The sequence below is a fragment of the Elephas maximus genome, chromosome 19 (assembly GCF_024166365.1).
Source record: "Elephas maximus indicus isolate mEleMax1 chromosome 19, mEleMax1 primary haplotype, whole genome shotgun sequence".
In the NCBI taxonomy this organism is placed as follows: domain Eukaryota; kingdom Metazoa; phylum Chordata; class Mammalia; order Proboscidea; family Elephantidae; genus Elephas; species Elephas maximus.
This window is the reverse complement of record NC_064837.1, coordinates 53,040,737-53,053,858: the sequence shown is the minus strand read 5'-3', so window position 1 is coordinate 53,053,858 and position 13,122 is coordinate 53,040,737. Positions and strand designations below refer to the sequence as shown.

Below are 13,122 nucleotides of genomic sequence, written 5' to 3'. Positions count from 1 at the left end.
TAAGTGGCAGATCTGCTCTGATTCTGCTTTACCGAGGACAGCAAATACTGCCACTCCTCTAACTTGCAACCATAGTGGACATCACTAATCCATCGTTTCTCTTTCCCACTGAACCAGCCTCAGAGTTTTTGTCAATACACTGCTCTAGGCTGACAATATCAGTTCATCGGAGTTGCTATGCTAGATATACCTCTTTTCTTCTTTGGTGGCCTCCTATGCCACTCCTGGTAGTTCCTGTGTTTGGGGGAAAGATATCCAACAGAGCTTGAGGCTAACAAAGAATTTAAAGGGTTGGATCTTCTGTAAGCCAAATTCTTGAAATAATTTCTCAATTTCATTAGTTTCTTATCACCCATTTGCCTTTCTCTTAAGAATTCCATATATAGCGCACCTAAATCTGCTATAAGAGAGAAAAAACAGCAAAGTGATATAAGAGAGAATCCCAACACAGATATTCATTAGCCATTTGATCTTGGGTAAGAAGTTATTCTGCATATAATTTTCCTTGTCTTTAAAATGGGAAGAGAAACATCGAATTTACAAAGTATTTTTAAGGACTAAATATAGTTATGGACAGAAAGGTGTGTGTATGTGTTCTGCTTTTTTTAAGTACTTACATAGAAAACCATGAGTGTCTACTTTCTATTATTTCCTTGTAGGGAGAAGGTAATCAGGAATTGGTAACAAACTTTCCTATCAGCAAAGTATTCCTCTTTAATTCAAGTTTGAATTAAATAATTGTTTTGTGTTAAATAAGATACTTAATTTTCTTTTTATGTTAAACTTGTTCACTGCCAGATAAATTATGATTACCACTGAACATACTGAATAATAGCCAACTTTTCTTTTTATATATATGTGTTCTTAGTACACTCTGAAGAAGCCTTGTTTTTACTGGCAACCTGTTATTACCGCTCAGGAAAGGCATATAAAGCATACAGACTCTTGAAAGGACACAGTTGTACTACACCGCAATGTAAATACCTGCTTGCAAAATGTTGTGTTGATCTCAGCAAGTAAGTTTTTAAAACTTTTCTAGCTAATTTTGTTCTACTTACACTGTAGGATTTTGGGATAAAAATTCTTTTGACAGATTAAACTCCAATTGTCTCCCTTCCCCCACCCCCTCTTTTTTGGTAGTAAGGATTTGTCTATTTCATTAACGTTTGAAATGTTTACACTGTTGCCTATGGCATTCTTTTTGTTATGGAGAGATTTCATTGTTATAATTTAACTCTGGAGAAACATAACTAATTCTCATCAGTTCCTAAAATCTAAAACGATCACAAATGATGTTTCCTTTCCTTTGCTTTCAGTGTTAGACCAGTTGGAATAAGCCTGCGTACCTACCAGTTCATCTGAGATTAATGCACCCTTGGCAGTTTCTGGGTGGTTGTGTAATTAGAAATTTCCTTTCAAGATCATTCTGTTTGGTCCTGGGCAGGGTAGGAGAAAAATGCAGAACAGAATTCAAATTCACAAAAAAAGACCAGACTTACTGGTCTGAGACTAGAGGAACCCCCTAGACTATGGCCCCTGGACACTCTGCTAACCCAGAACTGAAACTATTCACAAAGCCCACTTTTCAGACAAAGAGTAGGTAGGCCTATAAAACAAAAAAATAACACAGGTGAGGAACATGCTTCTTAGTTCAGTCAAATATAGGAGACCAAATGGGCAACTGCTGTCCAAAAGCAGGACAGGAAGGCAGGAAGGAACAGGAACTGAACAAATGGACCCAGGGAACCCGGGGTGACAAGGGGGAACATACTGCCACTTTTTGAGGAGTGCAGCCAATGTCACAAAACAATATGTATATAAATTTTTTAATGAGAAACTAGAACTGTAAACTTCCACCTAAAGCATAATAAAAAAAAAAAAGGAGAGATCATTCTTTTTGGGAACCAGTGGGACAATTTCAAGAGAGCATTTCTGTTGCATGTTACAACTAAACCAAGTCAGCTGTCCCTATAACGAAATAGGCAGCTAGAAATATAGTTTTGTTCTTAAACTGAAGCCTTGGTGTCATAGTGGTTAAGAGCTTGGCTGCTGACCAAAAGATCGGCAGTTCGAATCCACCAGCCACTCCTTGGAAACCCTATGGGTCAGTTCTACTCTGTCCTGTAGGGTCACTGTGAGTCGGAATAGACTCGATGGCAACAGGCTTGGTTTGATTGTTCAACTCTTTTCCATCCCGTGTGAGATGGAATAATGGTAAAAGTTACTAAACAGGAGTTTGTAAAAGCCTATAACTGTATTTAGTTTATAGGTTTACAGTGAGGGGATACAAATAAACCTCACAAAAAATTAAAAATAATTTGTATTTGTCCAGTGACTAATTGATGACTTTTAAGATAAAGCTAGCTAAACTATCACTATCTATAAAATTTCTGAGAAGTTTAACATTAAAATACAGATGCTAATGCTTTAAAATTTAAAAATATACTTTAATCTTTCAGTTTCTCAAGCCAATTTTTGTTAGATGTTCTTATCCCATTTATAAATATTTACATTTTTTTAAGTCCCACTAAAGGGAAAAGAACCTTATATGTCACCTTTTCTGTTCAGGATAGGCTGTATAAACTTACTTCAGGTTTTTTTTCCACATAATTTTTTTTAATCAAAAACTTTAAATACAAATTATTACAAATTCTGATGTACTGAAAGTATGTAATGAAATCAGACAAATTTTTAGATTTGGAGAACAAGTTTATGATTTTCTGTCAAGAAAAGGTGATTGACAGATAAAAAGAGATGAAAGTACTACACAAGTTTTAGTTATAAAAATCTTAGACTTAAGACTTAAAAATGACTGAATTCGTTGAGTATGTAATTTTTAATTAAGATATGTTGGTCTTGTTTAATGTGCTTACAGATTCCTATATCAAGAAATTATAGAACTAAGGAGGACCACCACATTTTAAAATGAAGAACCATTCATATCTTTTCCCCCCAGTATATTAGTCCTCTTCCATTTCTTTTGACATAAGTAATGAGTGGAAACCCTGGTGGCGTAGTAGTTAAGTGCTACGGCTGCTAACCAAAGGGTCTGCAGTTCAAATCCACCAGGCGCTCCTTGGAAACTCTATGGGCAGTTCTACTCTGTCCTATAGGGTCGCTATGAGTTGGAATCGACTTGACGGCACTGGGTTTGTTTTAGTTTTTTTTTTAAGTAATGAATACTCAGACTAGATTTATACATACAAAAGCTAAATTTAACTGGTTCTGTTTTTAAAAGCAATACTGGAATTTTAAGATGATAAATTCCCATTCTCCTAAATGATTCTAAATGCATGTTTACAGCTTTCCTAAAAGTATCGTAGACTTTTTACTTTATCTCCATAATTAGAAGTACGCTGGTAATGAAGGATATCTTTACACTCAGTGCTTTGTATTGATTTTTAAAATGTGTAAATTTATGTTTTAAAGGCTTGCAGAAGGGGAACAGATCTTATCTGGTGGAGTGTTAAATAAGCAGAAAAGCCATGATGATATTGTTACCGAGTTTGGTGATTCAGCTTGCTTTACTCTTTCATTGTTGGGACATGTATATTGGTAAGTAAGAATGATACAAACTGACAGAAAATAGTTTGCAATATTATAAGGTCTTTAATTTAAAATACCTATGTTGGTCCCTGTTTATCAAATAGCATGTGGCTAAGTAGGTACACACTTTTCTGGTCCCATGCTGTTGTTAAACCTGTTCTAAAGATGTTGGTCACGTTTTTGATTCTCCATTAATCTTAATGATAATGGCTACAGCAGCATGGCCTAACAACTGAATGCACATAATACTGGGTTTTTCCCTTGGGTGAGGAAAATAGCTTTATGTGACTCACTGAGGAACAAGAATCACAGACGTTTTTTCTCTAGTGTTAAATATCACTGTTACTCCTTAGCAAGAGGCTTGAATACAAGTTTCTGTAATACCAGCTCTTATCTGGTATGTCATAATGATTTTGAGGTATGTCACAAGAAATTGCCTACCATGGTAGTTGAAATAATAGTGAGTTTGCAAATAAGTTACTTTTTACAAAAATAAGTAAGAGTCCAGAGTTAGTTATCATTATAATAACATTATTCTCACTCGTTTTCGTTCTGAAATACTTTTTGAGTTGGGGAAGTAGAGGGTAACAATTAGCATAAAAGGAATTGTTCATGACTGTGCTGTAAAAAAAAACTAGTTTTTAGTAGTGCTGTGGGAGTGCATCACATGTATAAATGTCATCTGTTGTGTGTCATAGGAGAAATGATTGAGTGCTGCTTGTCTAGAGAAGCAGAATAGCATCTGTTTTAAGATAAACTGAGACCAGTCTGCACAGTGGTTTTTAAAGAAACCTTGAAAATATCTTTTTGAACAGAATAAATTATTTGGCTGAATTTTGGGACTTATCTTCAGACTGGTAGAGGCATGTCTAGCTATTGACACTGCTCTTTTGAGAAGAATAGTGAAATAAAATACATCTTCATGTATCTGGAGATCTGGGAGTAATGAATTTAGTTCATGCAACTGTGATTCTTCTTGTCATTTGTTGGAGAACCTTTGGCTAGACCCAGTGCCTGGTGCTGGAAATATAAAAATAAATTATGTACAGTGCCTGCCCTTTAGGGTTTATAGTAGAATAAGAGAAGAGAAGCAGTAAATAAAATTTGTAAGTTTTTATTGTTACAATGAAAGTGATGTGATAAAGTTTTGACAGTATTTTGAGGGACACAAATGAGATGATAATCAGCTTTACCTGGGTAATGGATAAGATGAGAGGTAAGATGATAACTAGGAAAGACTTTGTAGAAAAAGTGAAATTTGACATTTCATATCTGTTGCGTGACTTCCAAAGGAAAGGTAAATGTTTGAGGGATGTAAATTATTTGAGGGGAGTGATAATATAAAAATGAGGGAGTAGGGGGAGATTGATGAAAGAAGTTGGCAAAATTTTATGAGAGGAATGTTGTAGAAATATTAATTCTTAAAGAGTACCATATCCTTTTACTTTTAAAATATTGACTAAAATTAAGTATTATAAATATTATTCTTTGTTTAAAAGAGTTGGGTTAGGTGATAAAAAGCCATACAGTAAAATCTACAAACACTTGGAAATTAAACAATACACTTGTAAATAATTCATAGATCAAAGAAGTCTTACAAGAAATTAAAAAATACATTGAACTGAATGAAAAGGAAAACACAACATATTAAACACTGGAATGTACCTAAAAGAGTGCCTAGAGGGAAATTTATAGCACCAAGTGCTTATACCACTACACTCCTACTAAACCAAAACCAAACCCACTGCCCTTAAGTAAATTCCGATGCACAGTGACCCTGTAGGACAGAGTAGGACTGCCCCTTAGGATTTCCAAGGCTGTAAATCTTTACAGAAGCAGACTGCTATATCTTTCTCCAGTGGAGCACCTGGTGGATTCAAACTGCTGACCTTTCAGTTAGCAGCTGAGTGCTTAACCACTGCATCACCAGGGCTCCTTATACCACTACTAAAAAATAAAAAAATTTATATAAAATGGCTAAAATAAAAACTACTGACAGTACGGGATGCAGAGCAAAGGAGTCCCTCATACATTGCTGGTAGGAATGTAAAATGATTCCTGTACATGAATGTTCATACCAGCTTTATTTGTGAGAGCAAAAAACTAGAAACAATCCAGATGTCCTTTGATGAATAAATAGATAACTGTTATACCCGTATCTCAACATTAAAGGGGAATAAACTGTTCATACATGCAATAAGAGAATTTTGGTAAGTGAAAAAAGCCTATTTCAAAAGTTTACATACTGTATGATCCCATTTATATAACATTCTTGAAATGAAAAAAGTATAGTGATGGAGAACAGATGAGTGGTTGTTAAGGGGTTAGAGTTGTGGTGAGCATATAAAGGGTAACCTGAAGGAGTTTGGGGTGTTGCAGCAGTTCTGTATCCTGATTATGGTAGTGGTTATACAAATCTATACATGCTATAAAATTTCATAAAGCTATACACATACACGCACAAATGAGTGCATGTAAAAACTTCTGAAATCTGAATAGGGCTGTAGTTTACTTCATAGTAATGTAGTAATGTCAACTTCCCAGTTTTGATAATTGTATTTTGGTTATGGTACATGTTACCATTGGGGGAACCTGGGTGTAGAGTACATGGGAACTCTGTACTATTTTTGCAACTTCTGTGTGAATGTAAAATGATTTCAAAATGAAGTTTAAAAAAGTAAAGTGTTAAAATCACAAAAATGCCATGTATGTGTTAAAAACCCCCATGTATGTGTTATTATTTCTAAATAAAATTATTTTAAAGTTTTTGAAGGTGCAGTTGAATCAGGTTTTTAGAAAGGGGTGTGTGTGTGTGTGTGTGTGTGTTATGATAAAGCAGAAACCCTGGTGGCAGTGTGGTTAAGAGCTATGGTTGCTAACCAAAAGATCAGCAGTTCAAATCCACCAGATGCTGCTTGGAAACTCTGTGGGGCAGTTCTGCTCTGTCCTTTAGGTTCTCTGAGTCAGAATCGACTTGACGGCAAAGGGTTTGGTTTTGGTTTTGGTTTTATCCACGAAGAAGAAAAAAGTCGAAGTAATTTCTTTCTTTTTTAAGAGGAATAAGAATGAGTTATTTTTATTCAACATAAGGATAAAAAGGATGAGTTTCCAAAGGAGGACAACCCTGATCCAAAACCAACTTTTTATTTTAGCCATCGTATGCCTGTCTTGTGACCAAGTTGCATTGCAATAATCTAGATACATACCTGTTGTAATTGTAGCTAAGGCATGTTTTCTTATTTATCTCCAGTATTTATGGTTGACATTTTATTGGTCTTTTTGTCTATTATGGCACAGTGGTTAAGCATTTGGCTGCTAACCAAAAGGTCAGCAGCTTGAATCTACCAGCCGCTCTTTGGAAACCCTGTGAGGCACTTCTGCTCTGTCCTATAAAGTCGCTATGAGTCAGAATCAACTCGACAGCAATGGGTTTGGTATAGCACATGAGATTTCTCTCTTCAGGACATAGCTGATACTAAATCTGGTACTTAAATTAACCTATTTCTTCCCAATACCATCTAAGTAATTTTTTTACCCTAATTTTTTGGGAAACTCCTTGGTGGGCTTTGTGTAAAACCCTCATTTTAGTTTAAAAAAAAAAAAGTCTAAACTTTGAGAACCCTCAGGAGTTTAATTTTCTTAAATCTTTTGTCCCTTTTAATTTCTCTATTGAATAATTAGAGATTTTATGTCCCAGACTAGATTATAATTCCATACCTGACTTCTTCCCTCATTTGCTCTTACATCATTTATACATTTATATCTATTTAGATGTATATGTCTATATATATATAGCTAATCTCAGCTAATTTTGTTTTAAATTTTCTATTTTATGGTCTGTCAATCAGATCATGACTCATAAAAATCAGCCTTCCCAACTTATCGACATGTTTGAAGGAATTTTCCTTTTGCTAAAGTTAAAAGGAGATATAATTGTAATTGAAATAATAGTAAAGAGGCTTTTCATAACAAAGGATCACATCTCACATTTCCAGAATATTTCCCCCTGAATAGATTATCTTTGCTTAAACCAATATTTGTCTACCTATTTTCTAACTAAATAATTCACACGATTCAATGGAATTTTAAGAATTAGTAATAGAAGTGCCTAACTTTGTTACATTGTAAGCAAAGCAAGGGGGTGGGGTTACTTGAAAACAGAAAAGAAGTAATATAAAAATGAGAAAATCTAATTCCCTATCCTCAGAAACCTTGTAATAAATTATAAGAGAACCCATGAAAGACAAATAACTAAGGCAGATAGACTATGGTTAGTACTATAAAAGGAGAGGGGATTATATAATATGATTTGAAGGGATAAAGAGAAACATGAGATATTAATTAGGGATCTATTGGGTAGTAGTTTAGGTGAGAGACAATAGGATCATAACGGTGAAAATGGGGAGGGAATTTTTTAAACCAGGGATAAAATGAAAGTATAAAAATTAAGGCTCAGTTATTGATTGGCTGTCCATCAGTGGAAGCTGCGTGTTGCTATGGTGGTGAACTGGTTTCAGCGGAGCTTCCAGACTAAGATGGGGTAGGGAGGTCTGATGATTTGCTTTTGAAAATCAGCCAGTGAAAACCATATGGATCACCACAGTCTGATCTACAGCCAGTCATGTAGATAACACAGGACCAAGTCCAGGGAAGAAAAGTGAGTTGATTATGTCTTTAAGTAGGATTTTTTTAATAGACTTTATTTTTTAGAGCAGTTTTAGGTTTACAGCAAAATTGTGCAGAAAGCAGAGTTTCCGTTTACCGCCTCCCCAAACATCATTTCTCCTATTACATCTTGCATTCCTGTGCTACATTTGTTAAACAATTGAACCAATATCGATACATTATTTTTAACTGAAGTCCGTAATTTACATTAGGATTTACTCTTTGTGTTACAGTCCTGTGGGTTATAATAAATGTTGCTGTCATGTGTCCACCGTTACACACAGAATAAACATACCCTATACAGCAACGAGTTTGGTTATTTTTCGTTTTTGTTTTTTTATATGGTAGCGCAGTGGTTAAGAGCTTGACTGCTAACCAAAAGGTTGGCAGTTCAAATCCACCAGCCGCTCCTTGGAAACCCTATGGGGCAGTTTTGTTCTATCTTATAGGGTCGCTATGAGTTGGAATCAACTGGACAGCAACAGGCTTATTTGGTTTATATGTTACACTGCTGTAAACATGCTCTAAAAGAATATCCAGCAAGCAGAGGAAAGTTAAGTTTTAAGTCAAGAAAGTAGATTTAGGCATCATCTCCATACAAGTGATTATCACAAGAGGAGATTATATAAAGAAGAGGACTTAGGACACAAGGAATGGATTTATTTAGAAATTACAAGAGAAAATATATAGAAGAAATGGTCATAGAACTGTTTGAAGTTTAGGATACTCCTCAGATGTGAAGATTTTCCTGTATTTTCCTTTTCTCTGCTTTATGTTACAAATTCCCAAGCACGATTTATTAGCTTCAGGAAACGGTGTTTTCTATTTTTAAGGTATCCTTCTTTCTATCCATGGTAGAAAATTATGTCAATATTGTAACAGTTACTTTGCCTTTTTAAAATTTCATCTGAACAATTTTTGGTATAGACTTTGGCAAAACTTATTTAAGTTGTCCAAAAGTTAGCTTGGGCTCCTGCTCCTCTCTGCCAGTATGGTTATTGGCTCATATTAGGCACATTCAGGAAGCTGAATATCTTTCAACTAGTGGTACTTTCTTCTCTTTATTTTTTCATTTATTCTAGTTTCTACTAACTTGCAAATTTGAGGAATGAGGCAAACTAGTATCTAGTTCCCCAAGGGATCATCTTTACAATTCTTAGAGGAGACACTGATAGTCTGATTACATGTTGTAACTGATAGTTTAACTTAGGGTTCTTTTGAAAGTCTTGGCTAGATGCCATCTGAACCTTCATAAAACTTTATAGAGTTTCGGAAGAATTGCTGTTTATTTTTCTCCATTTGGTATTGAAAACTTTCAACCTTAGATCAAGTAATTAGTATTTTTTACCCGAAAGTTCCAGTGTGTCTTCGTAACCACTAATCCCACCTCCTCTCGTTTAAAAGCTAGAGAGGCAGCAATGCCATTCTGATAATCCCAGATTGTTCCAAGTATATATGTTCCCAGAAGTATTGTCTAGATTCCAAATGTAAGCCTTTTTATACCTGATTTTAAAAGAAACAAATTTTACTTTTCACTAAGAGCTACCACCTCTACTTTGTTAGAAGATCTGATCATTTAAATATGCATTTAAGTCACTTTCAGGATTGCCACTGGGGTGTTTTATTAGAAACTAGGAATAAGATTGAAGCGTTTGGATGTTTTTCATACCTCCTTCAGTAACTAAGTATCTGACAGGAAATTAAAAGCGGTGTTAATATTCAATAAGACAGTGATAGTTTAGTTTGTTAGCATTCCTTCAGTTCATATCCTGTGTTTCCACCAGACTTGGGCTAAACTGTTGTAACTTCTGGTAATTGGAGCATGGTGAAAAAGGGGAAATTGATAATTGAGGAAAGCGTCAAGAAGAGTGCTCTTAGAACATATATAAGAGTTATCTAATTTTCTATTAGAAAAATTTCTTTATAATGAATGTTTTGGGTTTTCCTGCTTGTTTAATCTATTTGTTTCTCTCTACAGCAAGACAGATCGACTTGCCAAAGGATCAGAATGTTACCAAAAGAGCCTTAGTTTAAATCCTTTCCTCTGGTCCCCCTTTGAATCATTATGTGAAATAGGTAGGTTTATAGAGGTGGCGGGGGGAGGGTTACCCCATTTCATCCTCTGTTTTTCTTGATTAATTTTTAGAGAGTAATATAAATCATCTATCCACAAGAAAAAGATTTTTCAAGGCTAAGGGCTGTTAAAATTGAGGACAAGAAATAAGTTAGAATCATATGTTTCAGGAATGTGGCCTTACATTACCCCAGAGATTAAATCCAGTAGCCTCTTCTGTTTAGCCAATCTCACTTAAATATCATCCTGTGTCTTTTAGAATGCGTTGTATTATAAGTTTAGCACTAGCCAGAATGACTTTCTGAATAAGAACTGTCCAATGAAATTAATAGAATTTTGGGGGCAGAAACTATTACATGAATAAGACATGGACAGTGTATATGCTGTGAGATGCATAAAGGACCATTTTAAATCATTATTGCGTCTAGATACATGGAAGTGCTTAAAACTTTAATATCTACAATAGTTTCAGCCCCCCCACCCCCGCCACCCCTGTCTTTTGCCTTGAAAAAAGAGATAGTTGCTTTCTGGTTTAAAACAAACAGAGAAACCTGCGTTTTCTTGTAATTTATTATATTGAAAATCAGACATTTAGGAAATAAACTAACTTGCAGTTTAGTTTATTTCCTAAATGTATAGCTTTATCTTGGTTTTTTTTTTTTTTTTTTTACCGTAAGTTGATAGATAGTCTTTTGGGAGGTAAATTTGATTAGCTGAAACAGACAGGAGAATTTTAAAACTCTGGATAAGGTTTTATTTCAGCTGATTTGTGCATACTTGAAAAAAATTAATCCTCACTTCCTTTTTTTTTTTTTTGTCTTCACAGGTGAAAAGCCAGATCCTGACCAAACATTTAAATTAACATCTTTACAGAACTTTAGTAATTGTCTGCCCAACTCTTGTACAACACTAGTATCTAATCATAGTTTATCTCACAGACAACCCGAGACAGTTCTTACGGAAACACCCCAAGATACAATTGTAAGTGTATCATACTCAAGTGTTCAGAATATTGTGAAATTTAGAAAGCGTGATCTGAACTAAATAATCTATGGTAAATGACATGGTAGAAAATTTCTATTTCAGGAATTAAACAGACTGAATTTAGAATCTTCCAATTCAAAGTACTCCTTAAATACAGATTCCTCGGTGTCTTATATTGATTCAGCTGTAATTTCACCAGACACTGTCCCTCTTGGAACGGGAACTTCCATATTATCTAAACAGGTTCAAAATAAACCAAAAACTGGTCGGAGTTTACTAGGAGGACCAGCTGCTCTTAGCCCATTAACCCCAAGGTAAGACAAAAAAACATACTTTAAAATATGCCATAATAATAAATGATCTTATAATAATTCATATTAATTAGTCATGTAAATTAATCTGAACAGCAAATTCCTAAATCAGTATGGAAATTGAGGCACTTAATAAATCAATCATGGAACTATTCTCCTTTCAGAAAATGAAAAGAAGTATACTACATGTGATAAAGATAATATTAAATGTTGCAGAAATTCTTAAAACTCTTAAACACACATTTTTCAGCTAGTGTGTATATTAAAAAATATTGTCCTTATGGCTCTGCAGCAGTGGGTGGCTGTGACCCCTTTGAGACACTGGTATGCTCATGATGAAATCAGCAGTAGTTATTGTTAAGGTGTTGCTTTCCAAAATATTGAGGAAGGATTTACATCTATCAATAGGAAATATGAATAGAGACATTCAACCTTCTCTAGAGACATTTCCTGCTGTAATCGTGTCTAAATTCCAAAATTTTGAAGTACTTTTATCATTTGGATCTTAGCTTTGATAAAGCCACTCTTCTTCATTTCTAATAAGGCTTCTGAGATCATTAGTTGCTGCTCAATTTAGTTCTTTGTTTGATTTCTTTTTTAAAATCTTCGTTATGGTGGGTGGAATAGTCTACATTCACAGCTTACTTTTAATCTGCCCCTCAGATCTTCACTGCCCCCAAGACTGATTTGCCATTCTCTTCCTTTTAGACCTTCTAATTTAAGTATACTGCTGCTTTATATATGCCTTGATGACTTTTTGACACCTTGATTTCAACCTCTTCTCAGTTTTGGGATTTTGCCATTAGAAACCCCAAGTCCTGGAGATGGATCCTATTTACAAAACTACACTAATACAACTTCTGTAATTGATGTGCCATCTACCGGAGCCCCTTCAAAAAAGGTACTTTCCATTTAAAATGTAGCTTAGTATTGGTAAAAGAAACTCATTTAAAATTCCAATCTATTAAAGGTCATTTCAGGAGTCCCTGGGTGGTACAAACAGTTAAGTGCTCAACTACTAGCTGAGAAGTTGACGGTTTGAACCCACCCAGAGGTGCCTCGAAAGACAGGCCTGGCGATCTGCTTTGAAAACCCTGTGGAGCAGTTCTACTCTGCACGCATGGGGTCCCCATGAATCAGAATCAACTCGACGGCGCTAGCAACTACCACAAAAGGTCATTCCAGTGAAACTAACTTTTTATAAATGCTTGTACCTTAGAATGTATGTCATCATCATAGCCTCCTGGGTATCGTAGGTTACACAGAGCTGGTTGCTCTTTTGTTCAAGTAAGATTGTAACTCAAAAGTCTGGTTTATTTAGGCATATAGCTAAATAAACATATTCAGATTTTTACTTTTAATTTCTTTTAATTAAGATTTTATAATGTTCCTTTATATAGGTCTGTGGCAGTAGAGGCCAAAGTGCCATTTGTTTAAAGTGTATCTGTGTCAGTATATCTTTTGAGAGAATTAAATTAGTTTATGTAACATGCCTATTGCCATGCCTGGAACCTAATAAATGTTCAAGAAATGGAAGCTAAA

At 34.9% G+C, this 13,122-nt stretch overlaps 2 protein-coding genes across 7 annotated transcripts in view; one reads left to right on the top strand and one right to left on the bottom strand.

The window, feature by feature from the left end:
• The window catches only part of CDC27 (cell division cycle 27), a 70,292-nt gene that overhangs the window by 16,223 nt on the left and 40,947 nt on the right, over positions 1-13,122 (top strand). For 4 of the 6 annotated variants that reach the window (XM_049861619.1, XM_049861618.1, XM_049861621.1 and 1 more), the window contains exons 3-8: positions 869-1,016; positions 3,430-3,555; positions 10,190-10,287; positions 11,112-11,266; positions 11,372-11,583; positions 12,367-12,481. In XM_049861619.1, coding sequence (XP_049717576.1) covers positions 869-1,016; positions 3,430-3,555; positions 10,190-10,287; positions 11,112-11,266; positions 11,372-11,583; positions 12,367-12,481 — 854 coding nt within the window. The remainder of the gene's footprint in view (positions 1-868; positions 1,017-3,429; positions 3,556-10,189; positions 10,288-11,111; positions 11,267-11,371; positions 11,584-12,366; positions 12,482-13,122) is intronic. The other 2 variants (XM_049861622.1, XM_049861623.1) reach the window with 1 other exon arrangement.
• STH (saitohin) overlaps positions 13,029-13,122 on the bottom strand; it is a 283,897-nt gene continuing 283,803 nt past the window's right edge. Inside the window, 1 exon segment of the mRNA XM_049860236.1 lies at positions 13,029-13,038. The gene's annotated coding sequence lies outside the window, so the exon portion shown is untranslated.